Source organism: Erpetoichthys calabaricus, chromosome 12 (assembly GCF_900747795.2).
Source record: "Erpetoichthys calabaricus chromosome 12, fErpCal1.3, whole genome shotgun sequence".
Taxonomy (NCBI): domain Eukaryota; kingdom Metazoa; phylum Chordata; class Cladistia; order Polypteriformes; family Polypteridae; genus Erpetoichthys; species Erpetoichthys calabaricus.
In genome coordinates, this window is record NC_041405.2 from 56,373,666 (window position 1) to 56,400,193 (window position 26,528).

At 37.5% G+C, this 26,528-nt stretch overlaps 1 protein-coding gene across 1 annotated transcript; it reads left to right on the forward strand.

Moving 5' to 3' along the window:
• Positions 1-1,374: 1,374 nt before the first annotated feature.
• LOC127529956 (uncharacterized) lies at positions 1,375-25,758 on the forward strand. The gene is made up of 5 exons (XM_051935374.1): positions 1,375-1,592; positions 15,517-15,687; positions 17,625-17,813; positions 24,579-25,627; positions 25,714-25,758. The coding sequence occupies exons 1-5, from the start codon at positions 1,511-1,513 to the stop codon at positions 25,756-25,758; spliced, it is 1,536 nt and encodes a 511-aa protein (XP_051791334.1). The 5' UTR covers positions 1,375-1,510.
• Positions 25,759-26,528: the final 770 nt, after the last annotated feature.

Genomic DNA, 26,528 nt, shown 5'->3' on the forward strand with positions numbered 1-26,528 from the left:
AAGGAAACAACACAGTGATGGTTAGTAATTGTTGTTCACCATCATCTTTCCTTGTCTTGACCTGCTCAAAGCAAGAAAGCTTCTAACATAGTTTCTGTGTGTTTGTGATACCAGGCAAATATATGTGTTCTGTGAAAGCCTAACATTTAGTGTTCTTTGCAAGGAAACAAGTTGATTTTTTTTTTATTTTGTGGCCTACTTGACATGTTAATGACATAGCTGTGGACATTGGTAAAATAAGATCAAGAAACACAGCTTTAGCAAATTATACTAAGTATGGTCTACAAAATAGAAGCACTGTCTGTTGAAGACATTGCTCAGTTGGTGTTTACTTACAGTAGGTTTTATGTCTACCTTTAGAATGTCTGTTGGTTTACTTTTCATCCCTTTATTTATTTTAAACCCATAGACTGTAGCAGTAACCTGAAAGCTGGAGCCCATCTCAAATGGTGTGACCTTTATTCACGGAATACATACAACAGGGGCTTGGTCAGGTCTTTTGCAATCCAATGATCCCATTTGACTTGACAAGGTGGCATGGAGGCATGTTAGTTAGCACTTTTGCCTCACAGCTTGAGAGCCTTTGGTTAAAATCCTAATCCAGGCACTTTCTCTATGGAGTCTGCACTCTGTCTGAAGGTGCGTGTGTTTGGTTAACTGGCAATTCTAACTTGTTTGTTTGAGCATGTACATGACTGTGCCCTGCAACGGACTGCTGTCTTGTTCAGCACTGATTTTCACCCTCCTCCTGATTCTGCCAGGGAAGGCACTAGTTCACCGTGACCCTGAGCCGGACAAGTTGGTTAGAAAATGGGTGATTGGATGGATAATAAACGTTTGCTTTGGACTATAGGAACACAATTAAGAGTGAAGTTTGTAGGGTTGACCATTGGTCAGAAGTTCTCCACAGAAAATTTTAAATAAAATGTCAAAGATATACCTTGTTATCATGCTCCATCAGGCAATATTTTAAAATACTTTTTTGTGCCTTACAAGGTATAAAGATACTAAAAAAGAACATCAGGTAGAAGGTGACATGTGTTGATGTGCTTTTTTGTCCAACCACTTCCCTGCTGGCACTGATTTCCAGTATTTTTACGCCACATTTTTGAATATTGAAAACTTTCAGTCATGCATGAAGAATGTCTCAAGAAAACACCACATTTTACACCATTTCTAGCCCAACAAACAGGAGGAATAGCACAGACCCACGGAGAAGCATTTTTTCTGGTGACTTTCTGCTGTATATTTTTTTAAAGTGCACTGAAACTGGACAGAAAGGTATTTAAGAAATAGAATATGTCTAATTTTTGATTTAATAAATTCGTGAAGGTGTGCCAAGAAAAGCATTTATTTATTTAACACAAATTAAATGTTTTAGGGCGGGTGCACTTCCCTGAGAAGAAGAGGTGTCTAAGCACAAAACTGTAAATAGTGACTGGAAAGGTGCAAGGTGCAGCTTCTCCTTAAACCTCTCTCTGAAGTATGCAGCAGACATGACATTTGGGTGATGAGGGTAACTAATTCACCTTGGATATGCAGCTATGGCTCCCTTTCAATAACTATGCTCATCTGGTTTTCACTTCTTTTTGGTAAGTCTTCAACTCTTTTTTTGTTGTTTAAATTCTTCATTCTATACAAAAAATGATTACATAAATCATTCCAAGTATAGTGTTTAGTAAACTGTCCAGTTCTTTATTTTGCTGCGATGCTAATTACATTCTTAAAAAACATTATCTTAGCTAATGTAAAATCAAAGAGGAATGATGGCTTGTACTACTTACTTATCATTCAATTTCTTCCACCTTAGAAGTCCAAGGTTGGTGCAGGAGTTAGCATTTTCTCTAATTTTTGCCTATAGTGTGCTTTTGCTTTCATTACATGCATTCAGTATATGCCTACAAATAAATGTGCTGGAACAGCTACAGCAGGTTAATGCATTTTACATATGGTGCTTTCAACACAAAGTGATTGTCAGTTTGTAAAATGTCACACATATTTTCAAATCTTCATCTACATGTTTGGAATCCAGGCTCCGGCTGGCTGACATTCTGTGTGAAGTTTATCTGTTTTATTTGTGTTCTGAAAGATTTTCATTAACAGACTAATGTTGTTCAGTTTGTTTGATTAAAGTCATATGCTGTGACGCAGTCTGGCATCCATTGCATTTAAAGATAGGTACTGATGCATTAAAATAAAATTCATCTTTTGCAGTATAGCCATTAATCTATTCCTTTCTTAAACCCACTCAAACAAGTTTCAGGGTTGTGTGGCCCAGCGTTTTAACAATGCAGCACTTGGCTTAGTGAAGGAGCTAATTCCATAGTAGGGCAGGCATATTTTATATATCATGAAGTTAGACTTATTTTCAATATTACATTAAAAAAATCAAGGAAATGCCTAGAAATTCATTGACAGAAAGGTAGACAGATGATACTTTGTTCCAAAGGGGAAATTTAAGTTTTTACATTAGCTCATGAAATGCAGTAATAGTGCAACAACCAATAAAAACCCCCTTCAAACACATGCAAGAATTACAAGCAGAAAAAAAACTTCTGACTTAGCTAATGATAAGAGAGCCATCAAAGTGAGGGACAACTTCTGCAGAATGATTCATTGGCTGAACGAACTTAATGCTATTGTGTTGTAGAGAGGATGTTAGCAGTTTTCATAAAGGTCATTCGTTTTTTTCTTTATTTTCTCCTCTGCTACTGAGCCTGCCTGCTTAGTCAGCTTGTTGATTTGGTTGACCTATCTTGATGTGATGTTATTAGCCCAGCAGAACACAGCATAGAAAATGAGATTTCCCATCACAGAGTTGTAGAAGATGTAAAGGATGTCTCTACACACATTAAAGAGGTGCAGTCTCCAAAGAAAGAAGTGTTTGCTTTGCCCTTTCTTACATAGTTCCTCTGTGTTCTCAGACCAGTCCAGCCAGTAATTGTTGTGAATTCCCAGGTGTTTGTAGCAGTGGACCACCATTACATGCACTCCCTGAACAGCAACAGGGCATAGAGGCTCTTTGGTGCAGTGAAAGTCAATAATCTTGGTTTTGCTGATCTTAAGTCGCAGACATTTCTTTCTGCACCAGGAAACAAAGTTCTCCCCTGACTCCAATACTCTTGTCACATCCCCTTTATCGATACATCTCATAAGTGCAGAATCATCTGAAAATCTCTGAAAGTGACATGATCTGCTGTCATATTTATAGTGTGAGGTGTGTAGGGTGAAAAGAAAAAGAGACAGGACTGTTCCTAGTGTTGCTCCAGTATTGCTCATACCCATATCAGAGACACATTTCTTGACCCTCACAAATTGTGGTATGCTCCATAGTTGGTTCATTATACAGGGCACCATTTGTCATCCATTTGTATTTGCCTGAGTTTATCACTTAACAGGAGTGTATGGATGGCACTGGATAAATCAAATAACAGAATCCTCACATTTCCCTGTCCGGTATATAATCAGTGTTATTTATTTAATATTTTCAGTACCCTAAGTAACCTTTATTAGGTACACATACCCAGTCATCAGGTTTGGTTTCAAGGTCAGTTTGTACTTTTTCATGTGCTCTGTGATGAGTGTTTTTTGTTCTTCTGGGTTACTTTCAGGTTGACTGGCTTCATATTGAAATGTCTTACTTTCATTTTTCAAACAGTATGTGTTTAAACTTGAGAAACCAAGCCAATGCTTTCTTTAAGCGTACCCATTCGGAGAAGTATGTGATGAGCTTATTTATAGGTACGGTAATCTCTTCTACACTTATCATGTTAACTGCACAGATTTTAATTTCTGGATTATCTTCAGAAAGTGAATCATTCAGTTGTTTTGGTCTTTTTGGCCACTCATGTTCTGGCATTAATAAGAAACTTGGACCTTGTGTTTTTGAGAAAGTTTTCGATACTTAGCCCTCTTAATGCTTGATCAACTGGATTTAGGGCAGATGTGACATACCTCCACTGTGAAGGTTGTGAATGATCTCTGATCACTGTGATTCTGTTGGTAATAAAGGTCTTGAATTGATGGTGCATTTGTGCTGACTTTATGGTTCTAAACCATGCAGGTTCGATGCATCTGTTCACTAGTAACTAATTTTTTTTCCATGTTTGAATGTATTTGAGGGTGGCACGGTGGAGCAGTGGTAGCACTGCTGCCTTGCAGTAAGGAGACCCGGGTTCGCTTCCCAGGTCCTCCCTGCGTGGAGTTTGCATGTTCTCCCTGTGTCTACGTGGGTTTTCTCCAGGTGCACCGGTTTCCTCCCACAGTCCAAAGACATGCAAGTTAGGTGCATTTGTGAGTCTAAATTGACAGTGAGCTGGCGTCCTGCCTGGGGTTTGTTTCCTGCCTTGCGCCCTGTGTTGACTGGGATTGGCTTCAGCAGACCCCCGTGACCCTGTAGTTAGGATATAGCGGGTTGGATAATGGATGGATGGATGGGTTGGATAATGGATGGATGGAATATCTTAAGATAAGCTTTGTTGGCAGTATAGCAGGTGCTAAAAATATGAGGGAGTCACAGACCGAGCTAACAACAACACTAATAGTATACCACTCCTTGTAGCGGGCTTGTCTTGTAACTTTATCTGAAATTTAAAAATGTCCATTTCTGTGCACCACTGGATGCCCAGGGTATGTTCTATTGGGAGAAAACGGTGGCTCAAGTCTAAATCCTTTTGTTCAAGTGGTTTGTCTTCTTCTGGAATAGACAATAAGACTGCTCTGCTGTTACTCATCCACTTGGTCAAGTACACAGGTTGCAACTGTCAAAAGTGGTGGTCCAGCTCCCAGGTCAAAAGAACACCTCATCAATAGGGTTCTATGGCTCGGAAGATTTTAGATTGGACCCCTTGAATAACAAACCAAACCCTCACTAAAAGGCACAGAAGGCACTAGAGTTAAAGGATGTAATCGTACAACTTACAGTGGATTCAGAACATATTTAGACACCTTCACTTTTTTCAATGTTGCATTATGCTAAAATCAGTTTAATTCAATTCTCCTTCATTAAGCAGCATTCAATATTCCAGAATGACAAAGCAAAAACGGGATTTTCGAAAATTTTGTAAATGTATTAAACATAAAAAAGCGGAAATCTCACATTGACACAGGTATTTAGACCCTTTATTCAGTACATAGTTGAAACTGTTTTGACAGCAGTTTCAACCTGGTGTCATCCTGGGTGTGCAATGACAAGCTTTGGACACCTGGATTTGTCTATTTTCAGCCATTTACCTCTGCTGATTCTCTCAAGTTCTGTCAGGCTGGATGGAAACCATCAGTGGACAGCTCTTTTCAGATCTCTCCATTGACGTTCAATTTGGTTCAAAGCTGAGCTCTGGGTGGGCAACTCAAAGGCATTCACGGAATTGTCCTTAAGCTTATGACTTTGTTGTCTTTGCTTTGTGCTTATTGTCATTGTCTATTCTGAGATGCAGAACACTCTGGAGTAGGTTTTGTGATGTCTCTGTACTTTGCTTTGTTCCACTTTCCCTCAACCCTATATAGTCTTCCATTTTCTGCTGCATTAAAACAATCCCACAGCATGATGGTGCCATTACCATGCTTCATTGTTGGAATGGTATTGCACAAGTAATTAGTGGTGCCTGTTTTTTTTTAGACATGACAATAATGTTGGATTTATCAGACCAGAAAATCATGTTTGTCACTGTCTGAGAGTCCTCTAATTACCTTTTTGCATACTCAATGTGGTCTACTAAAAAGGAAAGGCTTTTGTCTGGCCACTCTGTCATAAAACCCAAATTGATGGAGTGTTGTACTGATTGTTGTCCATCTGGAAGTTTGTTCCATCTCCACAAAAGTTCTGTTTTTGTCATCCAGAGTGACCATCATGTTCTCGGTCACCCCTCTTACCTTGGCCTTTTGTCACTGATTGCTCAGTTTGGCCATGCAACCTGCTCTAGAAAGAGTTGTGGTTGTTCCAAACTTCTTTCATTTAAGAATAATGATGGCAGATATGCTCTTGAGCACCATTAATACTGTATGAATTTTGTGCAGCCTTCCCCAGATCTGTGCATTTACAAAATCCTGTTTCTAAGCTCTGCAGGCAGTTCCTTCGAGAGAACAGCTTGGTTTTTGCTCTAATACATATTGTCAGCTAAGGGACCTTATACAGGCTGGTATACTGACTACAGCTGGACTCCAAACAAAGTGTAGAGATATCTCAGTAATGAAAAATAGAATGGGATGCACCTGAGGCAGATTTTAAGTGCTACAGCAATGGGTCTGAATACTTGTTTCATTGTGGTATTTCAGTTTTTCATTTTTAATACATTAAAAATATATTTTTTTAATTAATATAAAATTTCTAAAATCCTGCATTTGCCATTATGGGTATTGAATGTTGCCTGATGTGAAAAAAAACAAATTTAAATAATTTTAGCATAAGACTGAAACATGGCAAAATGTGAAAAAAATGAAAGGGACAGAATACTTTCTGAATCCCCTGTATGCCAATGCCAAACAGATCCTTGTGTCACTATTAGATCATTTTTCTAAACATGGATTAAATTGTTATAGCTTTGCTGGGATTTTAAAGATTGCCATAAGAATTGCATATGTAATCAAGTTTACATAAGCTGCACAGCTCAAGCCTGCATTCTCCAAATGTTTGTGGTTTTATTATACGTAAAACAATAGCTTCATTTAAATATGCCACAATATAATACAATACAATCAAATTTTCTTACCTGTTTTAAGGATCAATGTTGCCTTATTCCTTAAAAAAATGCAAATATTACTATAGCCAATAGACGTGTTTGTCAACGAACTGCTAAGATTTTATTTCTGTAAAAAAACAAGCAGTTCAGTTAAGGTCAGCAGTTATATTTTTAATATAATTAATATTTCTCAGAAACCATTCAAACAAGGAAGCATACCGCTCGTTAATACAAATTTCGCAACAGTGTCATTTGGTGGCACACTCCAGTTACCAGTGTGGGTTCTCCCTTTGAAGTATGGATCCTGTCAGTCCTGTCTTAGGCTGAAGGTCATCTTTCTGACCCCTCTGTCCTGACAGCCTCTTACAATACTGTAGTACATACAATACATATATACATACAAATGCTGCAATAGCCCTGTAACCAAGGTTTGTTCTTCCCATGACCCAAATCATGCTGAATACATACAATTTCAAGCAGCTGGGATTCAACTCATTTTTACATGCAAGACTCTTTTTACATTTTTGCCCACTTTCTCTCAGTTTGTAAATCTATACAGTATTTTGTTTTCTGGTAACTATTGATGGTAAATACCAATACCTGGTATTTCCTCATTCTTTCAGAATTTAAATGACAGAACAGGAATATAAGTCAAAAAACACAAATAAATGTCACTAAACATTAAGATTTACCTGAAACACTACCCAAGATATTTTAAGTAAGCATGTGTCATTAGCATTACATTTGAGTTGACATAAATAGGCCAGTTTGCTTAATGCAAGTCTCAGGCTTTGAAAAAAATGCAGGTTGTGCTGAAGGGAATTCTGGTAAAATATAATACAGCTCATCCTTGTGTTTCCAGTTTTTTCAAGTATGCAAAAATGTATTTATTATGTAAGCAAAACCTTTAAACATCACCATGAAGACAATACCACAATAACAGTTCTTTGAAATGATGCTTTAACACATCCTTTCAGATTTGTTTAAGTTCTGTCTTCATATGAACCACTCAGGGTTATTCAGCTTCTGGCTGTGATGTCACTTCAGTGCTGTTTAGATTATACTTTGAAGTTGAAGGTCCAGTAAAATGTGAGCCACAACCCTCAAATAGGTTATTTTCAAGAACATATTTAATATGAAAATTTAGTTAAAAGCTAGTACAAAATGTTGTAGATTCATTTCTTATCTGTCCCCTTTCAAAGGTTATACTACAACTAGGGGGTTCCTTCCCCCCTGCTTGCTTCGCTCACCAGCCACTTCGCGTCTCTGCCGCTCACATTGTGAAGAGGGGGGCTGAACGCACCCCAAGGAGACACGGTTGCTCCTCTGAAACCCCCTCTTAAATGGTGATACAATGTGAAACAAATACAGTTTTTTTTACCTCCTCTTTGCTGCTGCTGCCATGCCATGTAATCTGCATTTCGTGCAGCACTTCGAATGTTTAAAAGCCTGTACAGCAGTTGTCCTTTTGTTTCACTGCCTTGTCTCTCTTCTTCCCCAGACATTCTCAAACACTATTCAATCACTTTTCGCTGTTCCATTATTTCACAGAGTAATATTTTCCATTTGTTTGCACTAATGCAATCTTTACTATCATTTTTTGAGACTTTCGAATTTTCCTACTTCCATTATCTCTAACCTTATCTGCATGTGTATCGCACAAACATTTTTTAATTCTTTATGACGTTCTACTTTGTCTTTTTCCGGCCCCGGTCTTGGTTAAATCTCTTGGCACAAAAAATTTTTAAGAGCTGAGAGCACAGGAAGTGTTTCTGCCAAAAACAATCCAACAACTGAGAGGTTAGATGACCTGGTAAGTATGACGTGACCTGACCATCTAACGGGACATGAAAGTGTCTCTCTGTCTCTCTTCAAAAGACCTCTCTTCAAAAGATCACATCTTGTCGCAGGAAAAAAGTCTTGACTCGTCCCAAGATTTTTTTATAATAGATATATCCATCCATCCATCCATTTTCCAACCCGCTGAATCCGAACACAGGGTCACGGGGGTCTGCTGGAGCCAATCCCAGCCAACACAGGGCACAAGGCAGGAACCAATCCCGGGCAGGGTGCCAACCCACCGCAGTAATAGATATATATCTATTATATAAAAAAATCCTGCAACAAGATGAGACTTTTTGAAGAGATTTTTTCAAGTCCCGCGAGACGAGTCTTTTGACATGAAATTTTTTCAAGTCATGCCCTCCACTCAACCATATTCAAATACGCACACGGTCCACTCACATCTCATTCTTGTGAATGCTTTTGACAGACACATTTCCCGCTCTCTCAGCTCTTACGTTTTTATGTTTTCCTCCCTTTAAGTTCCCAATTAAAGAAGACGCATTATGTCAAAATCTTACTGATGAATTTCATCCTGAAGGGATATCAACAGAAGAAATGAGTACATGGTCAATCCTAGCACCGAGAAACAATGAAGTCAAACAAATAAAGGTGAAAATTGTCGATCAGCTGCACAGCAAATTGGTTAAATGCATATCAATAGACTATGCTGAAACAGTTGGAGGTGATCGTGTAGAAGATGAAAACATCTACTTACAATATTCTGAAGCATAACTACAACCGTTAACATCATCCGGTCTTCCACCGCCCGAATTACTGTTGAAAGAAGGATGTATCCAAGAAAGGTAATGTAGTACATCTTCCCCGGATAATAGTAGACAACAAAGGAGATCTTGATATGCCATTTGTATTAAAACATTAACCATTTCCTGTTAGAATAGATTTTGCAAAACAATTAACAAATCACAGAGACAAACATTCGAAGAAGTTGGTTTATTTATTAGAGAGAAAGAAACAAAATTCTCTCAAGGTCAGTTATACATTGCATTGTCATGATGTAAGTCCAAACACAGAATCAAAATTCAAAGCAATATTGACAAAAATTTAATTTAAAATATTGTTTTTACTGAATTGGCATGCGAGTAGCGCCGGCCCAGGGGTTGGCGAGCAAAGCAAGCAGGGGGCTAAGCCCCCTAGTATATATATATATTATTTACAAATGCCCTCAAATTCATATAATGATGGACATTTATTTAGGGGTTAGTGGGTTTCCACTCTAATCAGATGTAAATAAGTTTATTATCCTAATCTGGAAATGTACGCACCTTTACGGCTTCTTGAATGTTGAATGGAGCTATCGACCTCTACTGAAACACTAAATCATTCTGAGTACATTACTGTCTCCTTTTCCTGCATTAGGAAAAACAAAAATGTCATTTATAAAAGGCAAAGTAAAAAACAATCAATTATATTAACAGACTAGCAAAATACCCGCGCTTCGCAGCGGAGAAGTACTATGTTAAAGAGGTTATGTAAACATATATATACATAAACATACTGTATATACATAAATATATACATATACACATCCACATATATATACATATATCAACATATATATACACATACATACATATATATATATATATATATATATATACACACACATGCAGACACATATACATATATATGCATATACATATTTGTATATCTACATATATATACAGTGGTGTGAAAAACTATTTGCCCCCTTCCTGATTTCTTATTCTTTTGCATGTTTGTCACACAAAATGTTTCTGATCATCAAACACATTTAACCATTAGTCAAATATAACACAAGTAGACACAAAATGCAGTTTGTAAATGGTGGTTTTTATTATTTAGGGAGAAAAAAAAAATCCAAACCTACATGGCCCTGTGTGAAAAAGTAATTGCCCCCTGAACCTAATAACTGGTTGGGCCACCCTTAGCAGCAATAACTGCAATCAAGCGTTTGCGATAACTTGCAATGAGTCTTTTACAACGCTCTGGAGGAATTTTGGCCCACTCATCTTTGCAAAATTGTTGTAATTCAGCTTTATTTGAGGGTTTTCTAGCATGAACCGCCTTTTTAAGGTCATGCCATAGCATCTCAATTGGATTCAGGTCAGGACTTTGACTAGGCCACTCCAAAGTCTTCATTTTGTTTTTCTTCAGCCATTCAGAGGTGGATTTGCTGGTGTGTTTTGGGTCATTGTCCTGTTGCAGCACCCAAGATCGCTTCAGCTTGAGTTGACGAACAGATGGCCAGACATTCTCCTTCAGGATTTTTTGGTAGACAGTAGAATTCATGGTTCCATCTATCACAGCAAGCCTTCCAGGTCCTGAAGCAGCAAAACAACCCCAGACCATCACACTACCACCACCATATTTTACTGTTGGTATGATGTTCTTTTTCTGAAATGCTGTGTTCCTTTTACGCCAGATGTAACGGGACATTTGCCTTCCAAAAAGTTCAACTTTTGTCTCATCAGTCCACAAGGTATTTTCCCAAAAGTCTTGGCAATCATTGAGATGTTTCTTAGCAAAATTGAGACGAGCCCTAATGTTCTTTTTGCTTAACAGTGGTTTGTGTCTTGGAAATCTGCCATGCAGGCCGTTTTTGCCCAGTCTCTTTCTTATGGTGGAGTCGTGAACACTGACCTTAATTGAGGCAAGTGAGGCCTGCAGTTCTTTAGACGTTGTCCTGGGGTCTTTTGTGACCTCTCGGATGAGTCATCTCTGCGCTCTTGGGGTAATTTTGGTCGGCCGGCCACTCCTGGGAAGGTTCACCACTGTTCCATGTTTTTGCCATTTGTGGATAATGGCTCTCACTGTGGTTCGCTGGAGTCCCAAAGCTTTAGAAATGGCTTTATAACCTTTACCAGACTGATAGATCTCAATTACTTCTGTTCTCATTTGTTCCTGAATTTCTTTGGATCTTGGCATGATGTCTAGCTTTTGAGGTGCTTTTGGTCTACTTCTCTGTGTCAGGCAGCTCCTATTTAAGTGATTTCTTGATTGAAACAGGTGTGGCAGTAATCAGGCCTGGGGGTGGCTACGGAAATTGAACTCAGGTGTGATACACCACAGTTAGGTTATTTTTTAAAAAGGGGGCAATTACTTTTTCACACAGGGCCATGTAGGTTTGGATTTTTTTTCTCCCTAAATAATAAAAACCATCATTTAAAAACTGCATTTTGTGTTTACTTGTGTTATATTTGACTAATGGTTAAATGTGTTTGATGATCAGAAACATTTTGTGTGACAAACATGCAAAAGAATAAGAAATCAGGAAGGGGGCAAATAGTTTTTCACACCACTGTACACATATATACATATATATACATATACATATTTGTATATCTACATATATATAAACATATATACATATATATACATATACATATTTGTATATCTACATATATATAAACATATATACATATATATACATATTTGTATATCTACATACATACACATATATCTATCTATCTATATATATATATATATATATATATATATATATATATATATATATCTATATCTATATATATATATATATATATATCTATATCTATATCTATATATATATATATATATATATATATATATATATATATATATATATATATATATATATATATACACACACACATACATATATACACACACATACATATATACACACACATACATATATACATATATATATATATATATATATATATATATATAGCTGATTACCCAGTGGATTCGCTCACTGAGTGCAAGAGAAAAAAATAAAATGTATGTATAAAATAAGTTTAATTGCCAAATTTATTTTTCCACAAATAAAGAGCACTTACAATAACATAGAAATCAATATAAACAACATTAACATCATTATCATTTGAGAATATGAAGTAATACATAAGAAGCACATTGCATATAAATATAAATTATTAAACATTAAAATGTTCTTCTATAAAACACTACCGTGGCTATTCGTTTGTCTGTCCAGGATTTTAAATCAGCTGTAGCTCGCAAACCGTTTCACCTATTGACTTGAAATTTGGTACACAGATACTACGTCATGTCTACTATTCGCTTTCCCACACATATGAACACACACACACATATATATATATATATATATATATATATATATATATATGCACACATACATATACACACACATACACATATATACATATACATACATAGTGCGTTGCAACACGGGCTGTGATTGTTACATGGGAGGGAGACGACAAATCACAGCTTCCCGCTTTATAATCGGGCTTGTGATTGCTGCTTTGACGGATGCCCAGATCCCACAGTATTTCCCCTTAGGAGAGGCGTTAGGCAAGTGTAATTGAATAGCGGTGCTGCAAGTTATTACTCTTTTTATCTTTATTTTATTTTATTGTAGAATCAACTCACAGCTGCGCGCACCAGTGCGTGCGTGGCGGATGCGTACGGCTAACGTTTTCATTGTCTACCACCTTCGCTAATCATTCTTGAGGCAGATTGAAGACTTAAGTGCCAGCTTAACTGAAAAATTAAAGAAAACATACTAAGTTTTAAAAAAAATGAGTTTTAACGGGAAAAGATGCTGACGAAAGAAGAGAAGCAGCGGGACGCTAGGGTCAAGAGCTGCTCATTAAGCAGCAAGCGCATCAATCTCTGAGCAAACGAATGGTAAACGTACAGAGAAAGAGGATAAATACTATGAATGGTCATGTCAAGTGTATTCACTCCACGTTATCGTGCAGTGCGCTGTTACTGGTATTTTGATAAAAGAATCTGAATAACATATAAGAAGCGTATAAATTATTAAACAGTAAAACATTAACATTTAAGAAGTAAAGATACATTGAGTACTACTGTAGTGCTTTCGGGTATAGCACATTTTTTGTTTGCCCATTACATGCATAAATGTATACATTTTTTGGTGTACCTACCCAAGAACACGCGACATGACCCGGCAGTTAAAAATGTATCGCTCCAGCAATTTTAACTGTGTTACAAAGTCATCTAATATGGTATTGCAAACGGCAGCGGGAGCGTTTCTATAAACTCAATTTAAACTTACTGTTTACACCGTGCTTTGAAGATGCATAGTATGCGACACGTGTTTCGCCGTAATTGTGGGCTCATCAGGAGTACACAGTCACTGCACTCCCTTACGGGAATCAATCCTCGGACGTAGAGGCGAAGCCCCTAACGTTGTGCCACGGCGTGAGGTTCGTTCATTTGACAGCATGTAGATCGGGGTAATTACATTGCAGGCATTCGTAGTCTGATTCACAATCTGATTGTATGGGTGGTTACCTACCAGGTAACGCTTGTGGTTGGTGAGCAAGTCGGCTAACTTCTGCCACGGTGCCCTCTTTCAGTTGCGAGAAGCAGATCATACAATGGTTGAAATAGTTTAATATATATAGCAAAATCACCGCGCTTCGCAGGGGCGAATATGGTATTGCAAACGGCAGCGTTTCTATAAAGTTAAAGTTACGGTTTATACCGTGCCTTGTTTCATATTCTTTTCCTACCTTATCAATTGTGTAATGTGTTTTTTGAAGAGGTTTGATTCATGGAAGTGATCACTCCTGCTGCGTTCAGTCACTTCACGTGAGCCACTGTCTTGTGTGATGTTGCGATGTCCACGGGTTTATTTAATGTTAGCTAAGACCCGGCAGTTAAAAGTTTCTCGCTACAGCAATTTTAACTCTGTTACAAAGTGATGCAAACTGTCGTTTATACCTCGTGTCTTCTCATTAAACTTGTATCTCGCGAATATGGCATTGCAAACGGCAGCGGGAGCGTTTCTATAAAGTTAAGGTTACGGTTTACACCGTGCTTTTTTATACCTCGTGTCTTCTCATTAAACTTGTATCTCGCGAATATGGCATTGCAAACGGCAGCGGGAGCGTTTCTATAAAGTTAAGGTTACGGTTTACACCGTGCTTTTTTATACCTCGTGTCTTCTCATTAAACTTGTATCTCGCGAATATGGCATTGCAAACGGCAGCGGGAGCGTTTCTATAAAGTTAAGGTTACGGTTTACACCGTGCTTTTTTATACCTCGTGTCTTCTCATTAAACTTGTATCTCGCGAATATGGTATTGCAAACGGCAGCGGGAGCGTTTCTATAAAGTTAATTTAGACTTTCGGTTTACACCGTGCTTTTTTATACCTCGTGTCTTATGAAGATGCTTGTATGCGTCACTCACTCGCTTCTTATTGTTTCGCTGCCTTGTCAATTGTGTAATGAATGTTTTCTTCTGCGCTCTTTGGGGCTCCTCCTTCTTTTCTACGTACTGAGTTCACAGTCAGTTCACGTGATTACGTGGGAGGCGTGATGACGCGACACGCAACTCAGTCTCCTACGGCCATCTTGCTGCCTACCATTACAGTATATGGACAAAAAAGAGGTTCCAGTTATGACCATTACGCGTATAATTTTGAAATGAAAACTGCCTAACTTTTGTAAGTAAGCTGTAAGGAATGAGCCTGCCAAATTTCAGCCTTCCACCTACACGGGAAGTTGGAGAATTAGTGATGAGTGAGTCAGTCAGTCAGTCAGTGAGGGCTTTGCCTTTTATTATTATAGATTATTAACAGGCAGGCAAAAGTCTATAAATGTGAAGGTTTTCAAATGGAATCTAATTCTTTTCATTTGAAATACTGTTTTCATTTAGTTACATTTCAGACAACAGAGGCAGTCATCCTCTAATATATGACCATGTCATAAAACAAATCTGGCAACCAGTGCAACCCCCGAGAAGTACTTTACACCACTCAACAGCTCAACAAAAAACTGAAATTCCAAATAAAAAAAATTCTCAAAAACCTTAACAAAAAAAAATACCCCAATATACCCCATGAAGTCTCAAAGGACATGAAGAATCTAACTACTACTGAGCTTTTATTTCTTCGACTGTCAATTATTTTCATGTTTTATTTATCAGGTACAACCTTCAAAGACCATTTTTGTACAATGCTAAATAACACCTACCACAGTCTTTCTATATTTCAGGGTCTAGTGTGAGTGAAGAATTCTGTGCTTCCAAAGAAAATGGCAATTATGGAAACCCTGGTGACCCCCACTCATTTATTACATGTGCTAATGGGTACAGTTTCATAACAAAATGCCCATCAAATTTGATCTACAATACAACAAGTAACCTGTGTGATTTCTCCACAGAAGGTATGTAAAAGAATTATACAAAAGAAACAAAGCAAAACAAAGCAGGGCAGCCATTACATCTGTGAACCCATGTTGCAATCTTTTCTAATGAAATTCTTACTCAAAACTTCCTCTCTATATATTTTTATTTATTCATTGCCTTTAAAAGTTAATTACAATATAAATTGTATAGATCATTGTTAAAATAATATGGTTTCATTTAACAGCTGTAATCAAATAACACTTTCCTTACCCACCCATATTGTATTTATTTTTTAAAAGAACTCAGGCATGCAAAAAGATTTATGAATCATGTATTTTATTAGCTTAATGGAATAAAAGCTGTATACATCAAAGTGATGATCACCAAGACCAATTCCAGTGGACTTCTATATTTAACGGTAAGAAATCAAGTCACATTAATGTGATCCACCATGATATGATCTAACAGACTTTAGATATTCTTGGTAAAATTATGCCACAACAAATATCTATTTGAAAATGCGAAAAGAACCTCTGGACGATGTTCAGAGACCTCCAGACCTCATCTGATATTGTAGATGGGTATGGTCATGCCTCAAAACTCGAACAAAAGATGAGCATTTAATCTCTGTGGCATGTTAACCATGTGAAAACCATTGCAAAAGTGTGCAAAAGACCACCTGCATGATTCTAAAGATTTTTAGGAAATCTAAAATGTTTCTTTTTGGTCATTATTAAACAAAAAAAATAATAATCACCTAAATAATCATAATCCCAACAGTCAGCATGGTCCAAGGCTGGGTTGAGGCTACTTTCATGATGAAACCTAAACATTTTTAAAGCCTTAGCTTTTAAGGTAACTTCAGGTAAATGTGGTACCTCGAATATGACAACATTCACAAACATAACCACAAAATCATTCATTCATGTTTGGTTAAATGTACACTTATACAAATGTTTGTTTGTCATTATGATGAAACCATGTCTAGCACATAAATCCAACAACAATTCATTACTAAGATCAGGCAACCTGCTACTCCAAAACACGCCCTTCCAGGTATGATGAATGATATCTAGATGGCATCCTTTCAAATATGATATCTAAGATATTTAAAAAGGCAGAATACTCTGAATAGTTGTTTAGTGCATACGAATCAATAACAATCAAAGTTTTCCTCTCTCTGCAACTCAATGTCACATTGAGGCAACCTTTTCATCAACCATAACAAACTCCAACTGTATTGCATGCACTCCAGGGCATCTCTCATGTGGTAACCACATTTGGTCAAAAATATAGTTTAGAGCTGATACTGTGCATAAAGGTGAATCCAACTATTGCATGAAATAGTGCTCCTATCCTACCAAGGAAGATACAATATGTTCCATGTCCTAAGAGCCAGTTTCCACAGCCAAATCTATTATGTCATGCATCACTTGCTTTGGCCTGAGTGCCAGTGCACTCAACATTCATTCTTCACCTTGTTGGTAATGAATCCACATAACATCTTCACATGAGTTCTTGGACTGAGCCCAACTGAGGTATATAGGCCACTTAGCCACCAGACACACTCTAGAAAACATCACTACCAGGTATAGCTCCAGAGGTTGGGCCATAGTATCCTTGTTCTGGGTGAGTTTGTCTTTGTTTTAAAAAAAACTATCACAATGGTCTTTTTTTGGCCATTCTTTCTCTGAGCCCTCACCTTTTAAAACTCAGAATTACATATTTCTATCCAAAATATCTGTGTTGTTTTGGGAAAAAGTCCTCCTACCACAACATTGTCACAATTCTAGTTGGGATTGTCCCATTTTAAATAAACATATTTTTCCAAACAATCAATTATGTTAAATATATATTATAAACATGCATGATGTCAATATTTTAAATGTCAATATATCCATAGTGTGTATGACAAAACACTGCAATTACCTAACAAAATAAGTGCTATTACCTAAACTTGTCTTTTGTATTGCAGAAACCACTGGATGTAAAATCTCAGATCAGTTCAAGCCTAATGGCCTCTACAGTAACCCAGATGATACCCACTCTTTCATTATGTGCTCAAATGGAAACATTTTCATCATTAACTGCCCTGCAGGTCTGGTCTACAATGTTCAGAATCAGCAGTGTGAATTTCAGACCACCTCCTTTTCAACATCTAAAGGTATGTAAATTTGGGGAAAAAAAAACACACCCATAGGGAAAAAGAGAGAAAGGTAGGAAGAATGTGCCTTTGTGACAGACAACTTTGAAATGAACACAAGAGGAATCCAAAACTACAGTTCACCAGTTTCTACTTTTCTGTTCAATTTACCATTGATGTAGTATGTAGTAGTTCTCCCCTTTCTTCCTTACTTTGGTCTCGCTTGTTGTCCTGGTATCTCTCTCCTGCCATTTCAGCCCCCACCCAAAACTCTTCAACCTTTAAACTAAAACATGTTTTAGATAAATGAAGTTTAAGTGACAATAATGAAGTCAATACATGGGACATTTTTAAAATTTCATTCTGTGTAGCACAATAGTAAATCACCATTGGTGATCAGCAAAAAAGTGAAGTTTTGTTTCACTTACAGCGTAAAAGTTTGTTTTGTGGTCAATGTTACAAATTGTTAAACACAATACTCACTAAAATGAGGTTTATAAGAAAAAAATTGTGCTCACTAAGGATTATTCCATAGTCTAAGCTTCTTCCTCATCCACCCTCATCCACCCTGCTATACTCCCCAGATTTTCCATTGCTCCTTCCATATGGCTCCACATGCACTCATCTGGCTTGAGCACTGCCTCCCTGCACATTCATGCCACCATTTGCAACACACACCAATCATTTGGGTCAGAGGTGACATCATCTGCACTTACTTTCCCCTACTTCATAAGCCGATCCAACTTGGCAGCAGCCACATACCCAGCCTGTTTTAGTAGTGAAGATGTCCTTGGTGGTACATGCTCTCTAGCTGAGTCTCCCATTTTCAATGCTTTGTATCATAATGAAAAGATGAGATGAAAATACAGGTGCTAATGGTTGCTGATTTCACTTGAGGCAAAACACAATTTGTTTCATGGTTTGTTTTTTTGAGGAGCAAAAATCTAAAGTTTTGCTGTGAATTCACATCTGCGTGAATCACTTGACTAATTAGAAAATTAATTATTAATTATTAAATACCATGTGAATAGTACTTTACATTTTCATTTTTTTGCAGCACATTGAAACAGACAGAAAAAAAAACTGTGACAGACAGGAATGAAAGTTGTTTTTTAGCCCAACTCTTTGCATGACACATTTACTATATGATAAAACATTGAGTCGGTGAGTGTGTCCAGTCCCTCAGAGCAATCTGATCGGTCTGTATGGCTTTGGTAATGGAAGAGGAAGAGGAAGTGTGAGTGTTAGACACGTATAGGAGGCATATTGAAAGAGTCACTTTCAAAGACAGGAAGTATTACATGGGACAGGTGGCAAGAAAAGTAAATTGAAAATAATGTCAGTCTGAGAGTCAGGCTTTGTGAGAACAAGCTCAAGAGAGGGAGTGCTGGTCAGGAAAGGTTCAATCACACTCTAATACAGAGGAAAGGTGTTGAAGATAAACATAGGATAAGAAATATCAAATGTTTTAAAAATATTCCATTACGTTTCTTTGACAGGTAGCGTGGCTAGTTGTTGATAACACATAATGTATTGTATGTTTAATTTTTAGCTTTTAAAAAACATGATTTTATGTAATTGTATTCCTAAGTTCATGTTTAGCAGATGAGATCTTTTCCCTTATTCCTCTGAAGTAGCTGTCATAATTTAAAAAAATTAAAAAATAGTGCTCAAGACAGCTGTCAGAGTTAGAAAGCCACATAGATTGAACACATGTATGAAATTGTATACTTGGACAATGAATTTAAACAGTGTGTAACATAACCTTAATATTAATTAATTCATGATTTTAATGATGTCAGTTTACAAGCAGATAGATTCAGTTTCACCACTGTATGCAGTATTGTGTGTTAAACACACTGCATTGCCAAATTTGAATTGGACGTAAAAGCAGAAAAAGCTTTACATATTCAGCTTTGCACAATACCCTCAAAGCTTGAAACAGGCTTAACTGTCTTTTTATTTCAGCTGTTCTTATATGAACAAGAATGTGAAAGCTAAATAGGAACCCCAGGCCAAATATGCAGAAGGATTAAACTATAAGCACTCTAACTGGGTACAAAAGCTTTCTGACATGATGAGTGAGGTGGTCAAATCACAGCTGGAGGAAAATTAATAGAAAAAGAACACATTTTATGAGACAAAACAGATTCAAGTAACAAATTGCTGTAAATGATTCAGTGAACTTATGCGTGAGCAAGCTAATACAGTTGGCTCTCTGTAACTGCAACTACAGATTCGATCAACTGTGGATCGAAAATATTTAAAAAAAATTTCAAAAAAACAAAACAAAAGCCAAAATGTACATTTTGAAAATTTCAAAAAGCAAAACTTGAATTTGTCATTTACCAAGCACTGCATTGAATCCACCTACTATATCCTACTGTACAGATCCTACTGTAGTCTTCCAGCATTTCGGAGATCCCCAGTCTCTCTCCAGCACTCATTGTTTGAACATTGCTCGCCTCGCATTGTTCTCTACTTGTGTGTTGTGTGTGTGGCAGGTTAATTTAATGTTCAAGCATTGGGAGACTGGGTTCTAAATGTTTTCGATCAGGAAGTGGAGCAATTGCTCACTCTTTCTTGATTCAAAAACGGTTTGCGACACACCACGGTTTCTGTTTCTGTTTCCATTTTAGGTGAATTAAATTCTTTCTCTTTTTCTCTTTACCCAGTTTTCTAAAAATGTTTGTTGTTGATTTTATTAATAATTAGCAGTTAAATAATTATTTGGTGTTTTAGGAAAAATATTTATAAACACGGAGGAAATGCAAAATGGTTTGGGACTTGCTGCTAATCGTGTTAACTTTTTGGCCCCTTGAGATTAACTACAACTTTAAATGGACCAATAAAGTTTAAAGGGGATGTGAACGGTGATCTATGGCTGACTTTATTTGACGAGATAAGACATAGTTACACAACGCAGAGCAGACCAACTGTAGTTTTATCATGGGCAAATACTACTTTGTTTTATACAAGGAACTTGAGGATCCACGGATTTTGGTAACCACAGGGATTCCTGGAATCAATCTGTATGGAAGGTCAACTGTACTAGTAAATTCCTGGGATGGCTATCATGGAAATTTAATGAGTCCTCTTTGGGAAAGAGGCTCTGGAGTTAGGCTGTCAGCACACAGGTCGAGACCATTAAAACACATTCCTGAAGTACTTTGCAAAAAGAAGCCAATCTTTGGCTGTCCTACAAAGATCTCCACAATAGCAATGTAGGTATATTCCCATGAAGTCACAAAGAACATTATAGAATGGCACCAAGGTTATAGTGGACTAGGGGGCTTCGCCCGCTACTCGCTTCGCTCGCCAACCCCTGGTGTTGGGTAACCCGAAATACATTGATGTGTGTATGAGATATATTGGAGTGTAAAGGTGTAGATGACGAACAAAGGAAGTAAAGAACCCATAGCATGGCACATTAGAAAGATTTATTGAAATATTTCTTTATACACAACATTTGTAGTAAAGATGGTGTGTTGTCCTTGAATGAGTTTTCCTTGGTATGGAGTATCTACAACTTTAACTTTAATGTCAGATGAACGCCGAACTCTTGAGAAGGCTACATAAAGTTGTCCATGTCCAAGTACAGGCTCAGAGAGGTATATGCCAACTCTGTCCATGGTTTGTCCTTGGGATTTGTTGATCGTCATGGCAAATGTAGGTTTAATGGGAAATTGGCGTCGTTTAAGTGTAAAAGGTAATTCCAGGTAAGAACTTGGAACGTCAACTGTAGGAATAAAAACAGTATTGTTAGAATGTGATCCTGTAAGTACTTTTGTAGACTTAGCTAATGGGTGACTGTTTATGACTTCAGCGACGTCTCTCATTATCAGCTCTGTGTATTGCTTGTTTTCAGGAAGGGTCTGCCATTGCCAGCTGGTGGCCTGATATTTACCCCAGTAGATGCAAAAGGAAATAAACTATTGTAGGATCCAATGCAGTCCATAAAGTTTTTACTTTCGGGTACATTGTTAGTTATAAGCTTCCATAGATATTCAGGAAAGTCATCTAAAGGAGGCAGTCTAACCTGACCCTTTTGACAACAACGTGTAAACTCATTAGTTGTAGTGCCAGTTGTTTCTTCAGGGAAGTTAAGTGAATGACAATGACAGCAAATGATATTCATTAATCCTAATGAATGTTCATTAATAGTGGACTCATTACAGAATGCGTTGTCAGCTAATTGGCAGAATTGTTTAGCGGCTGTTTGTCGTTCCTTTCTTTGCCGTTTATGTATTGCCTCTGCTGTTTGAGAGTCGCGTTGTAGGCGCCTGCGTTCATTAATTGTATTCAGGTGGTCTCGTTTCTGCCTGTCAGTTGAGATGTTTCGTTTTGGAGCCGTGACTCCTTTGGTTGCGTTGTTTGAGAAGCGCGTTGTAGGCGCCTGCGTTCATTGTTTTTATACAGGTGGGTTCGTGTTTGTACCCCGTTAGTCGAGCTCTTTCTTTTTGGACCCGTGCCTGCTTTGCTTGCAGCATTTCAGACGCGCGTTGTAGGCACCTGCGTTCATTGATTTTATCCAGGCGGGCTCGTTTGTGTATCTCCGTCAGTTGTGGTGTTTCATTTTGAACCCGTGCCTGCTTTGCTTCCGCAGTTTCAGATGCGCGTTGTAGGCGTCTATGTTCATTTTGTATTTGTCCACGCGGGCTCGTGTTTGTAGCTCCGTTAGTCGAGCTGTTTGGTTTTGGAGCCGAGACAGTTTTGCTTCCAAGGTTTCAGACGTGCGTTGTAGGCGCCCACGTTTAATGATTTTATCCATGCGGGCTCATTTTTGTAGTTCCGTTAGTTGAGCTGGATCGTTTTGGAGCCGTGACCGTGATTCCATTAATTATCCGTTGTCTACCATTGGTAGTATGGATAATTGCACTTACTGTTAATACGGAGCGTTTTCTGTGGTTGTACTGTTAATAATGTATCACTGTAATGTGATTCACATATACTATATGGTTTGGACGTGTGAGGATGCCGAACGTTTAATATGGAGAGTTTGTTTATTCTTATTACCCGGATCATGCTGTGTAGTGTGGACGTTTAGTTCAGAAGCGCGTTGTAGGCACCTGCGCCTTTCGTACTATCTTTGTGGACCTTTGCGGACTCCGTAGTGTCTTCCGTTTGACTCTGGGGTGCAGTGCAGAATCCTCTTTTCTGTGTGGCGTTAGTTGAGCTATTTCGTTTTGGAGCCGTGACTCCTTCGTTAGTTGAGCTCTTTCGTTTTTGAGCCGTGACTCCTTCGTTCGCGGTGGATCAGACTTCGCTTGCGGTTTATGAGACGCGCGCTGTAGGTGCCTGCGCACTATGTCTCCTGCGTCCATTGCTGTGTACCTGGGTCCGTGCCTTCCGGTTTACCATTCTCGGTTAGTAATATGGATATTATATCACTTTCTGTAATAAAAAGTAAATAATTTTGTGCTCAATTATATAATGTATGATCACTTAGGATCAGTAGGAAAGGGGCCAATAATTTTTCTTAGAATTATAAACTGAGTGCTGGATGGAAAGTGAAATTTTGTTTGAAATTAAAATAACTACAAAGCTTTTAAAAAATCAAAAGAAAGACTGGTGGCTGGAGGCATAAATACACACTCTTTGCATTTTAAACTTGGCACCAATAAGCTAGCATTAATGAATAATTAAATACAACAAAATGAACCTTCTATCAGGTGGACACAATTTCAAAATATTTCACTAAAGCTAGAAATAGCATGTTGAGAAAATATAAACAAACATACTAGAAACACCACATTTCAACTGCTTTGAAAAGGATGAAGAGTTATCTCATAATTAGGTCAATGAAAGGACAACAGAACAAGGTTTAGTGTCTCCCTGAGCCAGAAAGCCTTTGAGTTAGATGGTAAATTAGACCAACACTCAGTGGCAGATAGAAAAGAGGACAATATTAGATGTAAATGATGGGGAGAAGACACACAGAAAGGGGGTCTTTGCAGTGGACAGCCACCTCACATGATAGGCAGGGACAGAAATACATTCAGGTAGGCCCAAGTAGGTGTTCTGTACTTTCTGCATTTGTTTTTTCCTTGTATTTTTCCCTCATTTGTGTTTATTTGAGTGTTGAAACAAGAAACAGAAAAAGCAAGAGGCAGAAAGTGGTCCATGTTCATGCCATGTTTACTACCTTTTTTCTCCTCCAATCCCTTCCAGTCAGAACCTCCAAAAGAAGAGTGTAAGACATACAAAATCTTCCCAGTTCATAACAACTATTTGCAATGGTAGCAAATACAAAAATGAAGATGGACAAAATACTTCCACCTAATTTACATAAAAGTACATATCTATATAAATAAAATCATTTATTTATTTGTTTTGCACACTAAGGAACCTATTTTAACCCTTTGATTGCATCTTCTCTGTTTGTAGGCCAATTACATTTGCACTTAGCTTGCCGTTGGTCCAACTTGAAATGTAGGCCATACAAAATTTGAAGTTAAAGAATTTTAGAGTGTGTGTTACTGTTGATACAAAATTAATAGTTATCATACAGGTAGAGTATATGATGGATTTGACTTTAGTATTTCATACAGCAATGACAAAAGGGTCAACATTTAATAAAACACTGCTTTCTTAACCACTATACAAATATACCTGAGCAAACCTGGGTACTTTGGCTAGTATACTGTATAAACATAATTCAAATATTCATAGCACACTTCATTTCACAAGGTGATAAATGTAAGGAAAATAGCGTGTTTCTGGGAGATTCTGGGTCCTTTTTCATTACTTATTTTTCTCTGTTTTGTTGTGTCTTCTTCTTTCCAGCAGTAACATCTTCAACCACTTTATTCTCAACAACTGTACCCTCTAGTGAACAATCATCATCTGCTACAATTACTACAATGCCTCCAGTAACTTCTACCAAAATTGCAAAGTTTCCTTTATCTTCAACGACTAGTGTTAATCTTTTTTCACTGAGTTCATCATTGATGACAAGCACTCCAGCTTTAACCACTTCAGCTACCATGGTGGTCATAAGCCCACAAACAACTGCAGGATTGCCTTCCTCATCACAAACTTCATTGATACAGCCATCAACAAATATGGAAACAGCAACTGCTTCTTTATTAAGTACACTCAACACAAAAACTACACCATCAATGACAACTATAACTACTCCACCCAAAACTTCACAGTTGACTTTTAATTCATCAACTTTACATTTTTCAAGCATGCCATCATCAACACAATTATTATCAAATATGCCAGACATTAATATGCCTTTAAGTATAATCAACACAAAAGAAATTACATTGCCTGTTACTACAGTAGTCTCTTCAACATCATCAGCTGCAGATACTCAACCAGAAGACACATCACCACATAGAAATCCAACACCATCTCAATCTACTTTAGTCTCAAGAGATTCAACCTCATTATCATCAACAGTTTCACCTTCATCTACCCATGCAGCATCTTTGTCTTCGCCACAAACAGTAACTTCCAGTTCGACAGCTCAGACAGCTATACTTACAACTTCAAGATTAATGCCTTATTTATCACCTGCAACTTCAAACAATATCACTTCATCAATGTCTTCTTCACCACGTTTGTCCACCGCTCTGATGAAATTACATACAACAAACACAAAATCTATCATGTTACCTACCACCCAAGTAGTCTCCACATCTTCTTCAGCAGAGTCAGTAGTTAACACTACTGAGCCTGGAGATACATTACCACACAAGGTTTCACCACCTGAGTCCTATCCAACTGCACTCAGTTATTCAGTTTCAACATCTTCACTATCTGCAACTTCAAACTCTGCAGCTGTTGATGTAGATATTTTGCCCAAACCATCAGATATAACTATGGCAGGCACATCTTCATCATTGACTTTATCTACTACACTTTTAAGTTCAGGACTGATTTCTGATTCCTCAACTGCAATTCCTTCAAGTATCACTTCATCGATGCTATCACTATCAAAGATTCAAACCACTAATATATCATTAAGTTCAAGTACCACAAAGGCTACTACATTATCTATCATCACACCAGTACCAGCACCATTAACTAATTTTATGCAAAAAGGTAATAATTCACTAAATACAACTCCACCACCTGTTGTTTCTCAATCAACAAAAACTTCACTTTCTTCAGGTATCAATGCAGGAACTTCAACCTCCCGATTTGGTATACTGAATGAATTTTCAACATCAGCATCCAGTTCCTCAAAACTAACCACTACATCAGCAACTACAGGACTGATTTTCAATTCATCAGCTTCAAATTTTTCAAGTTTGCCATCATCAACAACACTATTATTAACAGAGAAAGCAACCACTACTGCACCTTTAAGTACAACTATGCCAAAGGTCACAACATCATCCATCACTACAGTTGTCTTTTCATCATCAATAACCAACATTACTAAACCAGAAGAGACAACACCACACACAGATTCACCACCTTCTCAGTCTACTGTAGGTTTTACAGGTTCAAATTCATTATCATCTACAATTTTACCCTTTTCATCTTCTCTTGCTTTGGTCACACCTCAAAAACTGCCTTTCACTTCATCAACTCAGACCACTACATCTACAACATCAGAATTAATGTCTGATTTATCAACTGTAGCTTCAACAAATATGACTTCATCAATGTTATCTTCACCGAGCTTGTTATCCTCTGTTGTGCCTATAGGTACAGCATCCACTGTGTTATCTTCTAGTAAAACAGTCTCTACATCACCATCAACAGCAGCAGTCAATA